Genomic DNA, 24,100 nt, shown 5'->3' with positions numbered 1-24,100 from the left:
TTGGAAACAATTAATAACATAATTCCTAATATATTTTTGCCCCAATATATAACATAAACTTTCAAGATAGCCTTACCAATTTCATGTTCGCCTAACATACAGAAGGTCCCAAGTTCGAGTCCAGTGGAGTCCCAAATATATATATACATATTATTAATAACATAATTCCTAACATATTTCTGCTCCAATATATAACATCAAGATAGCCTTATCAATTTCATGCTCGCTTAACATACAGAAGGTCCCAAGTTCGAGTCCAGTGGAGCCATTAAATATATATATACACATATATTTTTATAATTTTTATATGTCACTTATTTATAGTAAGCATCTGTCACGAACATTTCTTTTTTAGTTTTATATTTATAAGAAAATTCCTTTTAGTTTGGTTTTAAAAATTAGAGTCATTAATTAAAAAGACCAAATAAGATTATCTTCTAGACATTGTGAGACATGTAGATCAATTTATATATTTTGTATCAATACTAATCCTTTTTGCAAGAAATTTAAACAAGACATAAAGGTAGCCTTTTGATTTATCCATTGCCTAGCACACATTAGGTCCTGGGTTCGAATCCAACCAGGAGATGAGATATACATATACACACATGTTAATATATGTCCAGTTTACTATGATATATATATTTTTTTCCAGATATATTTGGTAATTGCGAATAGGATTTTTTTATATACTTTTTATTTAAGTGTTATCTGTGCGGTCACAATTGTTCAAACCAATTTATACAATGTATCAAAAGTTAAATGTTTTTGCAATTGCAACATTGTTAATAGAGTTGACCTTTTGTTTCAATTCCGGGTCACTGTGGGTTTAAATAGATCTCTACTGTTAACTATGATTATGCCTGATGAAACGGTCTGGAATAGACTGAGAAACGCGTTGCAAAATAAATACTGTTTGTTTTATACCACGACCCGGTATTTTTGCTTATTTCCACGATCCACTTGTTTTTGAAACAGGACTTTTACCACGGAACCTTTCATACACTGACACTGTCAGTTTTGGAGAAAAGTCTCGGTGGCGTGAGTGCAGCAGGAGAACACCTATCAGCTTGCAGCTCACCTGGTCCGGTTATTGGCCCTAAAAAACGTGGGTGCTACTTTCTAGACGCCTATCTGGATTCCACAGGTCCTCTGGGTGAGACCTCCAGCGTACTGACTGCTGGAATTTGAATGTCAGCCTGCTTTATCGCACCTTATTCATTTAAGGTGCCACTTTCCTTGTGAGTAGTTTTTTGCACATCACTTTTATATTTGTTGTTTTAACGATTCACACTATGTTGGCAACCCTTGTTTATCTTTCATTCTATAACAAAGGATACCAAAAGAACAAAGCAAATTAGATAATAGAAGTAAATTGGAAAGTTTGGTAAAATTGCTGTTCTATCTGAATTATCAGCGTTTAACTTTCACTGTCAGATTTGGCTTCCGTAGTTGATGTTGTTTTCCTAATTATTCTGTGATATTGTGTTTTTAATTATACAAAAAAACACAAAATACTGGTCTGGATTACAATCACATTTTATTTGCATGAAAAAACATTGTATATCATTATATAGTAAAAAGCAGCATTACATGATATATGCACACAATGGTATAAATATACCTAACACTTGTGCTCTTGATACAAAGAGATTTATCAGACATATAATGTTCCCTTTATATATACAGTATGTGCTATTATCAGTTCTTGTGGCTTCTAACTAACATGAAAACATCTGACATAATATCAAGTTACAGAACATGACATACATATTACATACCCAGTATACATGTAGGTTATAGTAGCCATTTAAATTAAACTGATTATGATCACCTATGTACCGGTTACTGATATTGTGTCTCATTAAATAAAATAGTTTTCCCATCAGTAATTCCTCTGGTATATAACATGTACAATGCTAAGCATCTATTGCTATAAGAAAAGGTTTATCCACATGATGTGCACATTAAATATATCTCCCATATATCAATCATTTGAGACTGATGTTCTTGATTATATAATTATCTAACACTCTATTCATATAAAGACTCCTTTATTCTGTAAATGTAATTATTTCCTCCCCTATGTAAATCAAACGTACAACTCCTAACACTGGCATATTAATAAACAACACTGGGTGTGCTTTGGTGGTGAATGGCTGTGTAAACTGGTCAGTAGGACAGATCTGTATATTCCTATGTGGTATTTGTATTCTATCACATTGATATGATAGAAACTGAGGTGCACATATATAGAGGAACAAAGGGCAGCAGGAGAGCACTTCCAATCTGGAGCTTTGATAACTGGGATTTAGAAAGTATTATTTACAATAGGATCCTCTATGATGCATCTATTTAAAGAGTTTGTCCTCTTTAGGATAATTGTAAAAAGGTTTGTACACTGTGTATATAAAGTTTATTTGTGTGTAAATATTTGCTGTTCTGTGATACCTGATTTCAATAAAAAACATTTTTTCCACGTTCTAAACATGTGAAAGGTTTCTTCCCTTGTGAATCATTTCATGAGTTTTCAGATTACTCATATTTGTAAAACTTTTTCCACATGTACATGTGAAAGGTTTTTCTCCTGTGTGAATTCTTTCATGTATTTTCAGTTGACTCTTTTCTGTAAAACTTTTTCCACACTCTGTACATGTGAACGGTTTTTCTCCTGTGTGAATCCGTTCATGAGTTTTCAGATTATTCATGTGTGTAAAACTTTTTCCACACTCTTTACATGTGAAATGCTTTTCTCCTGTGTGACTCCTTTCATGCTTTTTCAGATAACTCTTTCCTGTAAAACTTTTCCCACACTCTGTACATATGAAAGGCTTTTCTCCTGTGTGAATCCTTTCATGAGTTTTCAGATCACTCTTTAGTGTAAAACATTTTCCACACTCTGTACATGTGAAAGGCTTTTCTCCTGTGTGACTCCTTTCATGCTTTTTCAGATTACTCTTTCCTGTAAAACTTTTTCCACACTCTGTACATGTGAAAGGCTTTTCTCCTGTGTGAATCATTTCATGATATTTCAGACAACTCTTTTCTGAAAAACTTTTTCCACACTCTGTACATGTGAAAGGCTTTTCCCCTGTGTGAATCCTTTCATGAGTTTTCAGATAACTCTTTCCTGTAAAACTTTTTCCACACTCTGTACATGTGAAAGGCTTTACCCCTGTGTGAATCCTTTCATGAGTTTTCAGTTTACTCTTTCCTGTAAAACTTTTTCCACACTCTGTACATGTGAAAGGCTTTTCTCCTGTGTGAATCCTTTCATGAGTTTTCAGATTACTCTTTTGTGTAAAACTTTTTCCACACTCTGTACATGTGAAAGGCTTTTCTCCTGTGTGAATCTTTTTATGAGTTTTCAGATAATTAATTTGCGTGAAATATTTGCCACACTCAATACATGTGTGTGGTTTCTCATCTGTGTGAATTTTGTGGTGTTCTAGTAGAGGAGATTTCCATCTAAAGCTTTTCTCACATTCTGTAGATTTGAAAGGTTCCTCCTTTGTATGAATCATTTGGCTAGACTGTAGACTTTTCCCTTCTTTACTATGTTTTGAAAACTCACTAAATGTGTGTGGTTTGTCCTCAGGGATAATAATTTCACTAGATAAGGCATAAATGTTGTCCTCTTGTTTGATGACTAAATTACTCTCTGTACATAATGATTGCTGCCCAGTTCCTGCCAAATCACCATCTCCATTAAACATCTGCTGTGATATCCCCAATGTTTGTGAATAGTCATTGGTGTCTAAGACTATTGGAGTTTGCGGTATCATTTTGATGCTTCCTGTAGTGAAGGATGGATATGAACTATTCACATGTTTGTCTACATAAAAAGAAATGGAATAAAGAAAAATAAGACTGTTTATTCATTATAATATAATCCATCTTAATAAAAAAAAAAAAAAATTTATACTTGAAAATGTCTTCCGTTTTGTATTTTTAAATTTATTTACCTGTAAATCATAAATTAAAAAAGCATGATATACACTTAGATTACGAGTTTTGAGCGCTATAGGGATTTTAACGACCGACACAAAAGCAGCATTATTTCACCTCCCTATAGCGCTGGTATTACGAGTTTTAAAAAAGCAGGCTTGTGCGGACGATATGGTTGCGTTGAGCTCCATACCGCACCGAAAACAAGCGCTGCTTTGACGTACTCATGCACGATTTCCCCATTAATGGGGAGAGCCAGCAAAAAAAAAGTCTAACACTTGCGATCGCGGAATGAAAAACTCCATAAGGCAGCCCCATTGATGTCTATGGGGAAATAAAAAGTTATGTTTAAACCTAACACCCTAACATAAACCCCAAGTCTAAACACCCCTAATCTGCCACCCCCAACATCGCTGCCACCTACATACAGTTATTAACCCCTAATCTGCAGCCCCCAACATCGCCGCCAGCTACATACAGTTATTAACCCCTAATCTGCTGCCCCCAACAACGCTGCCCCCTACATAATGTTATTAACCCCTAGTCTGCGGCCCCAACTACATAAAACTTTTAACCCCTAATCTGCCACTCCCGATGTCACTGCCACTATACTAAAGTTATTAACCCCTAACCTCTGGCCTCCCACATCACTACCACTAAATAAATCCATTAACCCCTAAACCTAACCCTAACATAACCCTAAGCCTAACATCCCCTAACTTTAACATAATTAAAATACAGCTAAACTAGCAACCAGTGTAGACAGGCAAGATGGAGGCAAGAACTTATCCCTAAAACATAACCCAGCGCTGCTGGAGGTAAACGGCCCAAAAACAGAAACTGCAGCAGAGAGGCTCTCTGCTCAAGGAAACGCTACTGAGGAGTGTCGAGCTCTTGTGACCCACCCACAAGGGGAAGGAGGGGCACCCAACGTGCACTTGGGGATGTCCACCCCTCTCACTTTCAGATCGGTCATCGCTCACCCCTTTGACATTTCCTACGCAACAGGGCCGTTACCTCCCATAGTCAGGGTGCCAAAGACCCCAGACTGCCCTCTTCTCCTATCTCACTCCTTCCAGCATTAACTCTTAGCTTGTTTCAGTCTCATGCTGGTCCCTCCACTGCCTTAAAGGATTAAATGCCTATCAGTTGTTACCAGCAGAGAGGAACATAACATAACTTAACCTTAAATAACTTAACCATAATGAATAAATAAGACACAGAAACTGAGTGTGGGTAAAATTTTTGACCGCCACAGGTCAAGACATTTATTGACTGAATAACTTCAGAAAAAACTGACAAGACTGCGGCAAGAACTTATCCCTAAAACATAACCCAGCGCTGCTGGAGGTAAACGGCCCAAAAACGGAAACTGCAGCAGAGAGGCTCTCTGCTCAAGGAAACGCTACTGAGGGGTGTCAAGCTCCTGTGACCCACCGACAAGGGGAAGGAGGGGCACCCCACGTGTACTTGGGGACGTCGACCCCTCTCACTTTCAGATCGGTCATCGCTCACCCCTTTGACATTTCCTACGCAACAGGGCCGTTACCTCCCATAGTCAGGGTGCCAAAGAACACTTCCCCAGTGAGGTTCTGTCTCTCAACCGCTCGAACTGGGAAATCCAGAATTGGAAGCTATAACTAGCCTGTTATGGAGTAACTGAGGTTAGCCTGACTAGGCATGCCTAGGTCCTTGCCCTATCCATTAACTAACAAGGGGCCACCATCTTGTCAACCAGGGGAGGGTGGGAGGGAAAACATCTCTGCTCCAGGATCCAGGAAGAAGAGGGCCAGGAAGCTGTGCTGCACACTTTTAAGGTAAGAAGGGGAGCTCCTCCCTACATTAGCAACACTGTTGCAACTAACCCCAGACTGCCCTCTTCTCCTATCTCACTCCTTCCAGCATTAACCCTTAGCTTGTTTCAGTCTCATGCTGGTCCCTCCACTGCTTTAAGGGATTAAATGCCAGCAGAGAGGAACATAACATAACTTAACCTTAAATAACTTAACCATAATGAATAAATAAGACACAGAAACTGAGTGTGAGTAAAATTTTTGACCGCCACAGGTCAAAACATTTATTGACTGAATAACTTCAGAAAAAACTGAACTGACAGACAAGATTGCGGCAAGAACTTATCCCTAAAACATAACCCAGCGCTGCTGGAGGTAAACGGCCCAAAAATGGAAACTGCAGCAGAGAGGCTCTCTGCTCAAGGAAACGCTACTGAGGGGTGTCAAGCTCCTGTGACCCACCGACAAGGGGAAGGAGGGGCACCCCACGTGTACTTGGGGATGTCCACCCCTCTCACTTTCAGATCGGTCATCGCTCACCCCTTTTTGCCATTTCCTACGCAACAGGGCCGCTACCTCCCGCCACAAGATAGCATTTAAAATGTTACCCTTGCCACCACCCTAATCAACCACAACCTGCTTATAGAATTCCTAATATCCGTAAAAAAGATATCTAGGGCTATGTTCTCTAAGTGAACCCTATCAATCCTATAGTACTGAAGCTTGTCGGCCATGATGGAATCATGCTTAACCACGAATCCACCTACCCCTGTGACGGTCTTACTTAGTGAGGCATTTATCTTTTTTCGCACCCTATAGCCATGTGTTGCCACTCCAGTCTGGGAATAATATTGGACCACCCAATCTTAACATTCGGGATTCTGGTCCTTACCCATGCAATCCCGGCTTGAAGGGATAAGCAACAGATGCAAGCCCAATGCACATATGAGTGCCCCACGATCCACACTCTCTTTGCGCCACTTGATGCACCTGTAATGACAAACAGTGTACAGAACACAATACAGGCAACTCAAGTTAACATGAAACAACTGGGTGAAAATAACCCCTGTACCTATTAGAACGCCATCTACCCAAATGCCAAATAGCTTCCGCAGAGGAGCCTGTCAGCACAGCATTAGTTGTGGCCCCTATGCGAAAGGAGTGGGAAGCTATCTTAGTGACATCCAAACCCGCTACCACCCCGCCTTCGCTAGGACCTTGCAGAACTGATAGATGGATAGGGGGTTGCATTAATAGAGACCCCGGGTTTGCGGGCCTACATTCCCAGAACTGAGTCAGGGCCGATACTGGGCAACATGACCCTAGTGTCTTGGGCATGGAAATCCACACCCCTTTACCCTGCTGATCTGTTTTTGAACGGGGCAGGTAGAGCAATAGGTAATCCGCTGAAAGCCGCAACTGTGCAGCCAACAAGCCCTTGCCAACCTGTTTTTTGGAGGGGGATACTAATTCGCAAACCCTAAGAGCTGCTGAATAAGCAAGGATAAAGGCTGCACAAAATAACAGAAACTCTTATTGCGTGGTGCAAACCTGATGTAACGCCTCAAACAGCCGCTCAAGTCGGGCTAAGGTAATGGGCTCTCTAGGGTCTTTATGCTGGGGTTGCGATCTCCCCCAGCCTTTCACCACCTGATGTACAAAAAATGAACTAGTTGGGTCAGGCATGCCCATGGTATGAAAGAAAAATGACAATGCCGCTAGCCGAGAATAAATATCACGTTGACGAGCCCCCAACTGTCTAAGACTCACCAGCCAGTCACACAATGTAACCTGTGATGCCTCCACTGCCTCCAAATTCCGATCTTGACAAAATCGTTCCCATTCATCCCACAAGCTAACATAAGAGCGCCAGGTTGAAGGAGCAAGCGATGCCTGCACTAAAGGGAGCAGGGATATCCAGGACTTAGAAGCTGGCAAAGAGAAGCAGGACAGGGTAAACCTTCCAGAGCAGCATTAGGTGCCAGATGTCTGAAAGTCACCCAATCAAACTGCGACAGAGCATCAGCAAGTATGTTATTAACCCCAGGGACATGCTGAGCTTGAAATTGTACGTTAAGCTCCAAGCAGCGCAACATCAGGTGTCTCAGCAGGCAAACCACCACTGTTGATGTGGCTGGTAGATTGTTTACCGCATGAACAACACGGAGGTTGTCCGTCCAGAAAACCACAGTGTTATTTGCAAAGCATGTCCCCCATAATTCAACTGCTAACACTATCGGAAAAAGTTATAATAGGGTGAGGTTACGTGTCAAACCCCTCTCTTTCCAATCTGAGGGCCAAGGACCTGCCGACCATAGCCCTTGAAAATAAGCCCCGTAGCCTTTGGACCCAGCCGCATCTGTAAATAAGTGCAATGATTAGCTAGATGCAGGGGGTGAACGCCAAAGATGGATGCCATTAAAAAATTTTAAGAAGGTCTCCCATACATGCAAGTCAGCCCTCATTCCATCAGTGACACTGATTCTCTTTGAAGGTGAGGAAGGACCCCTTAGTTTAGTTTCCAACCTTCTATTAAAAACCTGTCCCATGGGAATAACTCTTCCAGCAAAATTAAGGAGGCCTAGCAAAGATTGAAGCTGGCGGAGGGCAATAAAACGACTGGCAGAAAATGATTGGACTGCTAGTAAGAAATAGTGCACCTTGTCAGGAGGCAGCCTACACAACCGTGCCACTGTATCAATTTGAATACCCAAAAATGTAAGACAAGTGCAAGAGCCCTCCGACTTATCTTCAGCAAGGGGGACTCCAAATTGTGACATAAGATTTCTCATGATCTGCATAAGAAGCTTGCAATCCTGCGAATCCCGTCTTCCCACGAGGAGAAAGTCGTCGAGGTAGTGAGCTATGAAATAACCACCAACCAACTGGTTGACAGCCCAATGCAGGAAAGTACTAAATGTCTCAAACAGAGCACATGAAAGGGCACAACCCATAGGAAGGCACCAATCAACATAGTAACCACCATCAAACTTAATTCCCATAAGGTGAAAAGCTGCTAGATTTAATGGCAGCAAGCAGAAGGCAGCCTCAATATCAAACTTCACAAGTAAGGCTCCCTCACCAGCCACCCTCACCAACTCAAGAGCACTATCAAACGATTGGTACTTCACTGAGCTGAGCTCTGGGTTAATGGCATCATTAACAGAACTGCCCTTGGGGTGAGAGAGATGTTGTATTAAACGAAATTTACCGGCCTCCTTCTTTGGGACAACCCCCAAAGGAGACACTATTAGATTTGTCAGGGGGCAGCAGGGAAAGGGCCAACAATTCTACCTAAACGGATTTCCTTATCCAGTTTAGCCCTAACTATTTGTGGAAACTGATAAGCAGACTTCAAGTTTCTAAAGCAAGAGGCCCCTTTAATACCCTGCATTAGGGTAATGTGAAAGCCATAATTGAAATTGTCTAGCAACAACCTTGCTGCGTGATGATCAGGGTAATGGCGAAGCCAAGGCTCAAGGGCGTGCACTCTCACCGGAGTTGGTGCCCTTTGTAACAGCAACAAAGCTGTTTGAGGCTCTACCCATTGTAACTTCCTTTTTCTTTAGACATTCGTTGCCAGGGTATGGGCTGCCACAGAACTTACAGGAATGTTGAAAGGTGCAGGTGCCCATTCACACTATTATGTCCAGTGTTAAGAGTTACATTCATCATCTCATTCAAAACTGGCACCTGTAAGGGTGTCCGTGGTGATGCCCTAGCAGTGATCCAAACATTTCTCACATAATGCGACAAAAATTGGTTAGCAAAGCCCCCCACAGTATTACTGCGTTCATGAGTCCCAAGTAACATACTATCACAAACTGAGTCACTCGTATCAGTTCCTAATTGCTCATGCACTTTCACCCTTTGCTGCCTTCTTATTGTGTGAAACTGAGTAAATGCCCCTCTATCACTTTTTGGGAATACCCCTTTAGACCCCCTGTAATGAGTAGTGCCTCCGTTTCCCTATGATAGATTTGCCCCAGCACCTTTTCTCCTTGATGCGCTACTCACTGAGACCCCGCCCCTCCTAAATGCCACTTTTATATTGCCCCTTTTAAAGACACTTTTCACCCCTCTAATTGGCCCTGAGGAGGTAGGTAATTGTACCCCTACCGGTGTCCTCTTAAGGTGCTCACCTGCATTGCGCCCAAGAGGACCCGGTCGATCACCTCCATCCTGCTCCGTGTCTGGGCCTAACTGCGACAATATGATGTCACTGGAAAGGGCAGAGCTTACTCCGCCCACTTCCGGAAACGCAAAGAAGACGCCGCTGGGATGGGAGCACCGGGAGGAGCCATGGCTGCCGCCAGGGACACAAGGAGGGAAGAAACCGCCGAAGTTGCAGACGGAGGGATCGTAGGGAACAACGATGTCACCGACGCTGCGGGTAAGTTAAATGGAGCTATAGGAGGTACTGCCGACGCCACCGACACCACCCCACTAAGCATGCCATGCAGACAAGGAGTGCGACCTTGCGGGAGCCCCACTGAACAACCAATATTACTGCCCCTATACCCGCTATCAGGAGGAGGGCCAGGAGGGTCATTACGACATATGGAGCCGGGTAACCGGCTGGAACCGACGCCAGATCAGAAAAAGGCTGTGGCCTATCTGATGGGGTCTGTGAATCCACCCCACCATCAAACAAAACTGGGGGCTGAGGCTCCATTATGGAAACCCCTTGAGGCCCTGGAGCAACCCCCAAACCACTGTCAAAGCCCCCATATGCACTAGAGGCCTCTTCACTAGAAGGCCTGACCATTGCCTCAGTGGCATAGGCCGAACCAGTGCAGTCACTGACCGCATGAACATCAGCCACTGTTGTATGTGACCTTGGAATGGAGCTATGTGTTGCTTCTGCTGCGTATGTGTATTGTGTTGCTGGTAAAAAAATCATCTAACTCCTCAATATTATCCATGTCCATTATCTGCTTTTCTTTTCCAAGTATTGCAAAAATCAGGGCATGGAATCGCTGTGGAGGAAGTCTGGTTCTTCTAGGATGCTGCATGTAGAGGTTTTAATTCACTGCAGGAACAATGAAAATGTCTCTGCTCCAGGATCCAGGAAGAAGAGGGCCAAGAAGCTGTGCTGCACACTTTTAAGGTAAGAAGGGTAACTCCTCCCTACACTAGCAACACTGTTGCAACTAACCCCAGACTGCCCTCTTCTCCTATCTCACTCCTTCCAGCATTAACCCTTAGCTTGTTTCAGTCCCATGCTGCCTTTACCTGTGAAATAAAACCTAAGCTATATAACTAATAGTTATATTGTAGCTAGCTTAGGTTTTATTTTTATTTCACAGGTATGTTTGTATTTATTTTAACTAGGTAGACTAGTTAGTAAATAGTTATTAACTATTTACTAACTACTTAGTTAAAATAAATACAAATTTACCTGTAAAATAAAACCTAATCTGCCTTACACTAAAACCTAACATTACAAAAAAACCCTCTAAAATTACTAAAAATAAAAATAACTAAATTACATAAAAAAGAAACACTAAATTACAAAAATAAGAAACAAATTATTAAAAATAAAAAAGAATTACATCTAATCTAATAGCCCTATCAAAATCCAAGATCTTGGATGGCGCCACTTGCATTGAAGTTCCAGTGTACAGCGGTGAGCGTATGAAGAGGATGATCCATGCTGGATGTCTTCAAGATGGACCCACTCCACGCCAGATGGATGAAGATAGAAGATGCCGTCTGGATGAAGACTTCTTGCCGCCTGGATGAGGACTTCGCCGGCTGGATGGATCCTTCAAGCGGGACTTCAACAACTGTAAGTGGATCGTTGGGGGTTAGTTTTAGGTTTTTTTAAGGGTTTTTTAGTGGGTTTTATTTTTAGTTTAGGGTCTGGGCATGTAAAAGAGCAAAATGCCCTTTTAAGGGAAATGCCCATACAAATTCCCTTTTCAGGGCAATGGTTAGCTTTGTTTTTTTTAGATAGTTATTTTATTTGGATTTTTAATGTGTAGTTTAGTTTAATTTAATTGGTAGTTAGTGAGGGAAATTGTAATTTTAATATAAAGTTAGTGGGTCGTTGGGTTTTAGGGGTTAATATTTTATTTTAGTATATTTCCTTGTGGGGGTCTTGCGGTTTAGGGATTAATAGGTTTATTATAGTGGCGGTGTAGGCGGACGGCAGATTAGGGGTTAATAATATTTAAATACTGTTTGTGATGTGGGAGGTCGGTGGTTTAGTGGTTAATGGGTTTATTATAGTGGCGACGATGTCGGGGAGCGGCGGAAAAGGGGTTAATACATTTTAATAGTGGCGGCGATGTCCAGAGCGGCAGATTAGGGGTTAATAAATTTATTGCAGTGTTTGCGATGCAGGAGGGCCTCAGTTTAGGGGTTAATAGGTAGTTTATGGGTGTTAGTGTAGTTTGTGACACTTTAGTTGTGAGTTTTATGCTACAGCTTTGTAACGTAAAACTCATAACTACTGACTTTAGATGGCGGTATGAATCTTGTTGGTATAGGGTGTACCGCTCACTTTTTGGCCTCCCAGGACAACTCTTAATACTGGCGCTATGGAAGTCCCATTGAAAAACGTCATTTTTAAAAGTGCGGTACTGACGTTGCGTTACAGACTAAAAGGTGTGTAGTGCACCTATACCGACAAGACTTGTAATAGCAGCGTTGGGGAAAATAAAGCGTTATGGGCCATAACACTGCTATTTGACTCATAACGCAAACTCGTAATCTAGGTGATAGATTGTAAACATTACTACATCATAGTAACCTAAATGACTGATTACTGATGAAAACAAGTTATAGGGCTGCATTAAACAAGGTGCGTGTGGATAATGTTTTCAGCCAGGGAACAAGTACATCTGTAGTCTGGGCAAGAGAGGTGGCACCTACCATCCTCATTTAACATTGCACAAGCAAATGCACATACAGTGCTGCCCGGCTCATGCTCAACCAGTTGGGTGAGAACCTGATGTCTTAATCATCACAGACTAATAATCAGTGTGAGATGTTTTGTGAGGGTAAGAAGCAGTGACCTTATCCTTATGATAATATTTAGCTTTCGGCTGTGGTTGTTCTATTTATATAAATAGCCAAAAACTTTATTAGTTTAATAATACTTACTGTAAAATTAAGCACACAAATCTGTGGTTGTTCTGGGGTGAGGAACACTGGGGAAGTTGTGGGTGTTCCACACATGGGAACAAGCTAGGCTTAAAGGGCCATGATACCCAAATGTTGAAACACTTGAAAGTGCTGCAGCATAGCTGTAAAAAGCTGACAGGGAAATATCAACTGAACATCTCTATGTAAAAAAGAAAGATATTTTACCTCAAAATGTCCTAAGTATTCACATCTCATTGTAAAGGGCTTTAAGCAGCAAATCAGTATTCCTGTCACAGGACAGGCAAGGGAGTGAGCATCGTGCACCCTCATCTTATTTCCCTATTCAGTTTAAGGAAGTTTACTATGAAAACTTATGAGAGCTAAGTGAAGTCTCATCAGATCACAGTAAAAGAGTTCATGACCTCAGCACTGCTGATGCTGATTGGCTGCTGTACATTTCTTCCTCTTTTTTTTTTAAATCTGCAGCTGGACAGCAGCTAAAGTATAACTTTTTACACAGCATTTGCTGAGCTAAGGAAGTTGTGAGGTAAAAAATCTTCCTTTTTTACATAAAGATTCTCAGGTGATATTTTCCTATCAGATTTTTACAGTTGCTGCATCACTTTCAAGTGATTTAGTATATAAGTATTATTTCCCTTTAAGTGTAGTTATGGGCACAGAGGCAGAACATTTTTTTATTTTCTGCAATGAGATTTTTTTAGTAAAGTGCACACACACACTTACATAGTATATATATCTATATATATATATATATATATATCTATATATATATATATATATATATATACATATATACAGACAGACACACATATAAATATACAGACACACACACACACACATATATATATATATATATATATATATATATACACACATATATACAGACACACACACATATACACATTTACACACACACACACATATATATATATATATATATATATATATATATATATATATATATATATATATATATATACATACATATATACATATAAAGGTAGCCCTCAGTTTACGCCAGGTTTCAATTTACAACGGTTTCAATTTACAACCATTCCTTCTGGAACCTAACCCCGGCGTAAACTGAGGGCTACCTGTATATATATATATACACACACACATATATACACACACACACACATATATATATATATATATACACACAGTATACACACACACATACATATCCACACATACATACACACAAAAACTTAAAATTATGCTTACCTGATAACTTTCAAAGGCTTAAATACCTCCCCCACTTCCCTCCTTCCCTAGTCATTCTGCCGAGGGAACAAGAAACATTAGGAAAAATATCAGGGTGAAAAAGGTGCCAGAAGAACAAAAAAAAAAAAAATTACGGCCGCCCCATATATATAAAAAAAAAAAACACGGACAGGGAGCTGTGGACTCTTCTCGTCTGAAGAATAGAAAATTATCAGGTAGGCTAATTTAAATTTTTCTTCATAAACGTGAAGAGTCCACAGCTGAATTCATTACTTTTGGGAAAACAATAGAGGACACTGAATGCAAAACGGGCAGTTACAAAAGGATGCCCATTCTGAGGTCACCACAGCCTGAAAACACCCAACTCCCGACGAAGAAACAGCTTCACCAGAAGCAGAAGGTAACAAAAAGGAAAAAGGCCCAAGGAACCGTCCAACAGTTATAACCAGCAAGGCCCTTGTTAGAGACCGCTCAGGTTACTAGACTCGACCGAGCCAAAAGGTCTCTGAGGAGACAAAGTCCTGCAGGCACTCAGCCCACAAAATAAACTCACCCCTGACCAGAAGTAAGGGGAACATCCACATTCCCCCTGAAGGGAAGAAAAAAGGAAACAGATAAGGGAGTCCGAAAGAACCATCAGAACACAAAAGGACTAGGGCAATAAATAAAATCCAAGGTAACTCCAAGAGAGTAAATCAGGATGAAATAAAGCAAAAACGATGAAGGAACCCTACTGACCCAGCAGAGCAAAGGGAGGAAAACCCAGACCCCAATCTGCATAGAAACCAAGTGACTAGAGAAATGCCCTGAAAACTGAAAGGGAGAAGAAAGAACCCCTCTCCTCTCCGAGTGCTAACTTGCACCCAGGATAGAGCAATCGAAAGACAACCCGTCCCTGGGAGCCGCTGAAAAACAGCATCAGAATATCCGAATATGCTCCTTCAAAACCATAGGCTTCAAGCTGCAAAGGAGATCTTAGCGAACACAAGCCACCTACCCTAGCTAGTAAACTGCACAGGACCATCTTCAGAAAGGAAGAACTCCAAAGTAGTGCAAAACCACTCCATCCCAAAAAGGCTGGAAGGGAAAAAACAGAAAAACAGAACCAGCAGGGAAAACTACCTGCCGAGGAGGGGTCCACCGCAAAACCTCCCACCTAAGGAAGGCTCACAAGATCTAACTATGATACACAGTCAAAGATCAACAGATCCTTGACCGTCGCTCCGGGCGACGTACCCAGCACCCAAGTGACTGAAAAAGTCCGAAAGACAAGAGAATTAAAACCCCTTGATCATCTTCTAAACAGCTAGCTAGCACACAATCAAGGTGCAAAGAGCTGCAGCTGATTTCAAACTGCAAACCTTTCACTTGTTAGGCAGCTAATCTAACCATCAGGCTACAACAGCTGGCCCAAGAACTTCAGGAAGGAAAAGGGAGGGATCCAGCCCCCCCAAAAAGAGCTCGGGTTCCAGAACCCAGAAAAAGCTACCTTCCCGAAGACTAAGGACACTCCCAAAAGGAGACCCTCTACTGAAACTACAGTAATAGCATGTCACCAGAAATCAAGCCCTTCACTCCTGCACTCAAGGCAGAGGAGACAACCCCACTGAATAGGGGAGGAAAGAACCTTCACAAACCAGGCGGATACTGTAGAATGCCAAGATCACCCCAAAAGGAGGGAAAACAAAGACAGAACAGCTCACCCACACATAGTAATGGAGTGAAGCTGTAGGTGGACACAAAAAAGTCCAGCACCGATTGAAGAACCATCCCGTCACTACGTGAGGCCCAGTAGAAAAATCTAACTCTCTGAAAGAGATAAAAATTCTCCCGTAGGAACATAAGATGTCCCGGAATTGGGAAACTGGGCTGTCCCGGATCATCCCTAAGGGACCTGGATACAAAACCCCCAAAATGTCCATTCGAGGACCAGGACAAAAAAAAGCACGGACACCGGGAACTCAGATCTAAACAACCAATAACCCCTGAGGAACCACTGGGTTACCCCATCTGGAGCAAATTGTGCACCACAGTCGGCACAATCACAGACATATCCAAGGCACCTTGGACACTGAACTCTCACGTAAGTGTCCCAGACACAGACACAGAGTGCTTAGAAGACACCCACAGCGGGATTTAAACTCCCAACCTAAAGGGTGCTAGGCATAGATGAAGCCACACAGCTACTCTGACTGACCCTAAAGGCTCTAGGGACAACCCCACTAAGTCCAAAGACTAAGGGAAAACGTATAAGAGAACAGTGCCCAAACATTAGAATCTGGATAAGAATATAACAGTAGACTCCAAGATCCTTGCAGGATTATCTTCCTGGAAGCCCCTACAGCTTGAGGATTAACAAATGAATGAGCATCCTAACCCCTGGCGGTTGAAAACCCAAAATCCCTAAGGAGGAGCAAACACAGGAAAAAAAGGAGACCACCTAATCTGCAAACCTCCAAAAATAGGAAAGCAGACGAAACCCAGAAGTAGAAAATGGCCAAATATGCCCTAACTTCCTTAAAACAGCTTGCTAGCACAGCTTCAACGTGCAATTAGTAGCAGCTGGTTTCAAACCTGAAACAGATGACAAGAAAGCCAACCCAAGGAAGGGAACAAAAAAGGCCCATCAGCCTCGACCCAAAGGAAGAAGTACCATCATCAAGGAAACAGAGTCCAAGAGGAAAATCCCACAGGAAGTCTCAAGAGGAGACGCATATACCGACACCAAAACCTGGCATCACAAATCTCCATGGATCCTCTGAACCTCCAACCCACTGGGCAGGTGAGAAACTCTAGCACCTGATTCAACGGAACCCAGGAGCCTTAGCAGGATCCAACCTTGGAAAACCCACCAGCTAAGCATGGAAGGACAATTAGGACTGAGCACAGTCCCCTCTGATGCCCCCAGAAGAACAAATGAGGACCAGCCTGACGTCTAGGAACAAAGAATCCCCTATAACCTGTAACGAAAACAAGAAATGAACCCAAACAAGAGAGAGCCACTCGGCAACCCAAATGGACCAGCCAAGTAAAAAGGGAACCACGTGTCTGAGAAAGACCTCAAGAGACAGAGAAAACTAGTACCCAATCAGGACCAGCCTGACACATAGGACACCCAAGAAAGTCCAAGGCCACAGAAGTCGCAAACCTAAAAGGGATAGACATATTAACAGACAAACGGTAGACATAATATTTCCTAACTTTTCACAGAACTTCCGTAAAAGCTGCCAATGGAACCACAAAATCGCTAGTTTCGACTTCCAGAGAAGAAAATGTTTCTAAGGAAACAAAATTTATTACAAACATGAGCTTGTAAGTAAATAAAATACATCCTAACTGGATCAACGTAAATAAGGGCAACACCCGCAGGTTAACGCCCAAGAAGACCAGACGCACTAACAGGACCCATCAGTCAGAGATCCAAGTCTTTCAAAGCTCAGAACTAGAAGAAGATACCCAAAATGGAAAAAGAAAAAGGAGAGTATTACATCTCTATTCATCTAACCCTACTTGCCATCTGGAACGGAAGACCGAGAATCCGCCAACCCATTAGGACTGGGATCCTCCAGCACTGCCAAAACATGTCTCAGCAGGACACGAAGGCATGCCAGAGAAAACTAGTACCCAATCAGGACCAGCCTGACACATAGAACACCCAAGGAAGTCCAAGGCCACAGAAGTCGCAAACCTAAAAGGGATAGACAAATTAACAGACAAACGGTAGACATAATATGTCCTAACTTTTCACAGAACTTCTGTGGAAGCTACCAATGGGACCGCAAAATCACTAGTTTTGACTTCCAGAGAAGAAAATGTTTCCAAGGAAACAAAAATTATTACAGACATGAGCTTGTAAGTAAATAAAATACATCCTAAGCGGATCAACGTAAATAAGGGCAACACCTGCAGGTTAATGCCCAAGAAGACCAGACACACCTACAGGACCCACCAGTCAGAGATCCAAGTCTTCCAAAGCTCAGAACTGGAAGAAGATACTCAAAATGGAAAAAGAAAAAGGAGACAACAAGGAGAGTATTACATCCCTATTCGTCTAACCCTACTTGCCGTCTGGAATGGAAGACTGAGAATCCGCCAACCCATTAGGACTGGGATCCTCCAGCACTTCCAAAACATGCCTCAGCAGGACACGAAGGCACGCCAGTCTATAACGAAAGGCAAGACTTACCAGCAACTGATGACCCTGGCCCCAAGGGTTGGACCCCTGAAACTTCAGAGGAAACCACTTCCCCCTAGGGCTGAACTGGACCAGGCGATCCCACGCCTGACGAGACCTGGTTAGCGGAACCCGGACAATATCTGGGAAGATGTAAATGCATCAATGCCAAAGATATGGCCATGCGGAACCGGGCCGTGACTTCTGGAGGAAACACGTCGCCTTCCGGAGAAGGGGTACCGGCATGTGGGACACCTGCTTGTGTAGCAAAAGAAGGTTCTATGGCACGCTCCTTGCGGGATGTGGAATCCTCAGGGGCGAATGGCTCAGCAAACTCTAAGTTCTCCGATTCCGGGGAAGAGAGGACTCTAAAGCGGCATTCGGAACATAACTGATGGGAATGAATCACCCGGGCCCATTCATATTCTTTGCAAGAAGTAGAATCTGAATCAGAGACATCCGTCTCCAAAAAAAATCAGAATCCTCCATAACTTGGAGATTGTAAATATGGACAAAAAATAAACAGCACCTTACACCCCCAATGGCTGCGGCACTCACCACTTCCTATGACCCAGACTCTAGAGAAACAGATTCTCTCCATCGCCACATGGTCAGGAATATGGAAATGGAGGACAAAAAAACATGACCATGCCCCATCACAAGGCGCACCTTTCAGTCCAAGAAAAAAACGTGCAGCCTGCAAAAAAAAAAATGAAATTTATGCTTACCTGATAAATTTGTTTCTTTCTTGACACAGTATATCACTCCTGGCCTGCAGGAGGAGGCAAAGAGCACCACAGCTAAAGCTGTTAAATACCACTCCCCTTACCCACAATCCCCAGTCATTCGACCAAAGGGAAAGGAGAAAGGAAAGTAATAAAAGGTGCAGAGGTGAGGTTTATGAAAAAATAAACTGTCTAAAAATGCAGGGTGGGCCGTGGACTCACTGTGTCAAGAAAGAAACAAATTTATCAGTTAAGCATAAATTTAATTTTCTTTCTAATGACACGGTGAGTTCACAGATCATCATAATTACTATTGGGAATCAATACCCAAGCTAAAGGACAAGGATGATTAGGAAGGGACAAGACTAAACTGAAGGCACCACTGCTTGAATAACCTTCTCCCAAAAGCAGCCTCAGCTGAAGCAAAAGTATCAAATTTGTAAAATTTAGAAAAAAGTATGTAAAGAAGACCAAGTGGCGCGGCAGCCTTGCAAATCTGATCCACAGAAGCCCCATTTTTGAAAGCCCAAGTAGAAGAAACAGCCCTCGTGGAATGAGCCGTGATTTTCTCAGGAGGCTGCTGACCAGCAGTCTCATACGCCAAGCGAATAACACTCCTGTCAGGGTGCCAGGAATCAGACTGAGACGAGAAGTGCAAAAATAATCACACCTTTATTAATAGCAAAAAATAATAAAAAATCCACAAGTCAAATAAGCCAGGAGTCAAAACCAGAGCTGGTAGTCAGACGAGCCAAGTCAGGAGCCAAAGCGAGTAATCAGATGAGCCGGAATCAGGAACAAGGAAAACAGCAGAGTCAGGAACAAGCCAGGGATCAGGAACCAGGAAGGACAGCCAGGTAATAAACAGGAACTCTCACAAACAGGTCTGAGACAACGCAAAGGCAAAGCAACTGAACAGAGGCCCTTTAAATAATAAGTGATGACATCACAATTCTGAGACTGCATCCTGTCTCACACGGATGATGCACACCAGTATGGCCATAAAAGGAAGTGCAGGAAATGAGCAGCATCCCCCACAATGCACCATAGTCAGCAAGAGAGGTGAGTAAAATGGCTGCCAGCAGCACATGGCAAACAAAACAGGGAAAAAACCCTGACAGTACCCTCCCCTCAATGACCCCTCCCCCACTGGAGGACAAATGGCTTATTGGGGAAACGGGCATGGAAGGCAGGAGCATGAACATCAGAGGAGTGAACCCAAGAACGCTACCGTAGCCCCTCCAGTGAACCAAATACTGTACACGGCCCCTGGACATATGAGAATCAATAATGCTGCTGACCTCATACTCCTCATGGTTGTCAAAGATAGGACATGGACGAGGCAACACAGTGGTAAACTGATTACAAACCAATGGTTTCAAGAGGGAGACATGAAAAACATTTGAGGGCTGTTTCATCAGGCTATAACAAACATTAAGATACACTTGCTATTTAACATAAATCAAAAGACTAAAGAAACCCTGTGATTGGATGATCAATTAGGAAACGCCACCTGTTTGTGATCACATTAATGGAGTTGGTATGGTAACAATTGTAAACACATAAAGGTCAGGTGATATTGAACATACAGGTGATTTTCCAAATAAAAGAAATATATGTGACAACCAAAAATAAAAAATTAAGACAAATGAGGGCGGAGCTTGGAGAGCTGCAGAGCAGAAGTGTCTTGCTGAAGCTCCTGCAAATAAAAGTTATCAAAGTGAACAAAAGTGAATATTAGGGCTAGCAAATACTACAGCTACATCAGGCAAGTGTTTGGGAGACCTTTAGAAGCTTTTCTGGGCAGATTTTCGGAGGAAAAAGCAGAATCGGAAGCAGGCTGGTTGGGAGAACCAGAGCGATTATCAGGAAAGTCCGAGGCTTCGGCCTACATCGGAACTCGGCAACAGCAACAACAAGGCCACAATAGAGCAGCTTTGCACTAGCCAGCTGGGGAGCATCTAGGAAGAGCCCAGGAGGGCTGATTACAGCTTATCATCTAAATAAAAAGGGACACATTTTTGGAAGGCCACAGCCTGAAAAGAAAGGTGCAGAGGCAGAAGGTAATATGCTACAGCTTTCCTCTATATTCATAATATACTTTCCCACTAAACTTGGAGCATAAGGGATTGATGGTAATCTATCTGCACGAGATTTATTAATTTATATAAGGTCCAGTGAACATAAAACAGCAAGAGTGTGGCCTGGAGATCACAGAGCCCCACGTGGGAACTACAACAGGCTTGTATATCTAAATAACACAATTCAGGCTACATAACTTATATCTATGTAAATGTAGTATTCATCAAATAGGGGATTCATAAGTGTTAGGTTCTTTTCAATAAGAGTTGACATTTATAACATCTAAAAGTCTGCCTAACTTGACTGTGCAACTACAGGGGCGCTATCAGGACACGATTAGTAGACTAAATAAGCAGCTCTCAAAGGTCATATGACATTAGAACCTGAATTCCCTATCTAAAAAAATCAAGATGATGTTCATTATTTTTGCAAATCTGGAAATGTTTTAAATGCGGTAGTAATAAAGGTCGGCCTGGAACAACTGAGAACTGCGGTAATGAGATAATACCCTCAGAAATGCTATAATAGAGCTGAGATATTGGAATTGTGACCCTTCTTTATTCTTATATAGCTGACTGGCTGAGAACACCTCATAAGAGAAAGACAGAAAACTGTTATAAATACTCTGTAAGGAGGGAATAACCATAAAACAAAATGAAAAGCAGAAACCAATCCATGAAAGAATGTCTCTCAAAATCACAAACAAAGTTAAAAACATTGGATAAAACTACTTGTTCGCCAAAACAACACACCCTGATAGAAACCTCAGAGGAGGAAAATGGACATCAGGGAGATATTCCAAATAATGAACTTCTGAATCAAATAAAATCTTTTTTTCACGAAGAGCTAAAAACTGCCCTATATGATCTCAAGCAGGACATTAGGGATATTGGAGGTAGAACAACAGAAATTGAAAACAAGCTAGAAGATATTTCAGAAGAAATTCCCCAAATTCAGCATACACTTTTAGACCACTCCATTTACATTAAAAAGCTTGAAGATCAAGTAGAAGATCTGGAGAACAGATCCAGACGCTCTAACCTTCGAATCAGAAACCTCCCGGAGGACTATAAAAACTTACAAGCTGATATAACTGAAATTTTTCACCAATTAATCCCAGATACGGAACCCAACATGCTGCTAATGGACAGAGTGCATAGAGCTTTGACCAAACCCTCCCAATCCAAGACAAGGGATATTATTGTCAAATTACACTACTTTCATATTAAAGAAATGATCCTACAAGCAGCCAGACAAGCTCGCACTATTACATATGAGGGGCACAATATCCAGATCTTTACTGATCTATCGCCAATAACACTGAGAAGACGAAGGGAGATGAGACCAGTGGTGACAGCTCTCTTAAGAGAAAATCTAAGGTATAGATGGAACTTTCCATTCAAACTGATTTTTACCCATAAAAACATCACACACTCTTGCTCAACGTTGGAAGAGGGACTAATGATTCTATCTAAACTGGAAATCCAAGTTGAAGAAGGAGAGTCCCAAGCCACACCAAAGCCTTTGAGAAAGCCTATACAGAAGGACTGGTCTGTAGTAAACAAAAGGGGAAAACCCCAAAAAATGAAGCCAAATTCGACCAGAGAAGAGGATGACGACAGCTCTCCAGAGGAACCATCTACAGTAACATGACATTCTCCTTGTTGGATGTTGAGACCCATACTACTGCAGGAAGAGGTGGACTATTAGGAGAACTGTCCTAAGGATCACAAGAAGATAAATATAAGAAGATTTAAACTCGTTATCACCTAGACTTTCATGTTGCTGATATGAGGAGGACTAAATCCAACGTTATATCATGAGAGTCCAGGGTTCATTTATACCCTTTCCTAGTTGCTATATATTAGCATTTCTCACTTCCTATCACACTTTATTACCTAATATTGCTTTTTCTTTGTCTTTCATATCTCAGCTTTTTGTTTTAGTATTGTTGATATCATTTGCTCATTATCTATCTTCATGAGATGAGATCAAAGAAATGTTGTCGAGAGTTCCAGAGTTGACCTAAGTTAATAGTACTTGTATTTTTACTGATGCGCAAGCACGCAGCAGGTTGTAAGTATTTATTTTGTTATTGTTTAAAGTTATGTACAGTCTCAAATGTTCAAATGTTGATGATGTATAAGACAGATCCACAAAGAAACATCTCTAGAAACAATTTGACCAACATAAGCATATACCCAGATAGAAACTATGCACATTAAACTTATATCTCATAATGTAAGGGGGTTAAACACCAACATAAAAAGGAAAAAAGCGATTGCAGAATATAAATCCCAAAATGCCCACATAATTATGATACAGGAGACACACTTTACTTCAGAATCTACACCCAAATATTGGGATAAGAACTACCCATTGCAATTCCATGCACTTAATAACAAGAAAAGGTGTGGGGTGTCCATTCTCCTTCATGCCTCCCTAAATTTTAAGAAAGAGGAAATTCTCAAAGACAAGGAAGGGAGATTTTTAGTTGTAAAAGGCTCAATCCACAATACCCCGGTAATTTTAATGAATGTATATGCACCTAACGACAATCAAGGGCCCTTTATATCTAAAATAAGCAGACTATTATCAAGCTGGAAAAAAAGTAAGATCATCATAGGGGGGGACTTTAATTTGACATTAAATGATGATTTAGACAGAACCACACAAATAGCTGGCAAAAAAAGGCGATCAACCCCGGCACAGCAACTCCTAAAAGACCTACTCTTAGATTTTAACCTCATAGACAGCTGGAGAGCATTTAACAAAGGAGTTAGAGATTATACCTTTTATTCTACGGTTTATGGCACATATTCTAGAATAGACCTAATATTGGTTAGCCAGTTGCTCTTACCACTAATAACATCTGCTACCATACGGAATTGTGCATGGTCAGATCATGACATGGTGATAGTGGAGTTTGAAGGGATGATTAATCCACACAGAGCTAGGTCCTGGTCTCTGCACCCTAGTCTACTTCAAAATGACATACTACTGCAGAAGATACAAAAGCATATTAAAGACTTTGTAAC

The 24,100-nt window shown here is 41.7% G+C and overlaps 1 protein-coding gene across 1 annotated transcript in view; it reads right to left on the bottom strand.

Annotated features, from left to right (window-relative positions):
* Window positions 1-1,523: 1,523 nt before the first annotated feature.
* Window positions 1,524-24,100, bottom strand: part of LOC128659903 (gastrula zinc finger protein XlCGF26.1-like) — a 41,312-nt gene continuing 18,735 nt past the window's right edge. Inside the window, exon 2 of the mRNA XM_053713491.1 lies at window positions 1,524-3,835. Within this exon, the coding sequence (XP_053569466.1) occupies window positions 2,484-3,835 (1,352 nt within the window). The 3' untranslated portion in view covers window positions 1,524-2,483. The remainder of the gene's footprint in view (window positions 3,836-24,100) is intronic.

The sequence above is a fragment of the Bombina bombina genome, chromosome 5 (assembly GCF_027579735.1).
Source record: "Bombina bombina isolate aBomBom1 chromosome 5, aBomBom1.pri, whole genome shotgun sequence".
In the NCBI taxonomy this organism is placed as follows: domain Eukaryota; kingdom Metazoa; phylum Chordata; class Amphibia; order Anura; family Bombinatoridae; genus Bombina; species Bombina bombina.
Note: the sequence above shows the minus strand (reverse complement) of the source record. Positions and strands in the feature narration are given on the sequence as shown.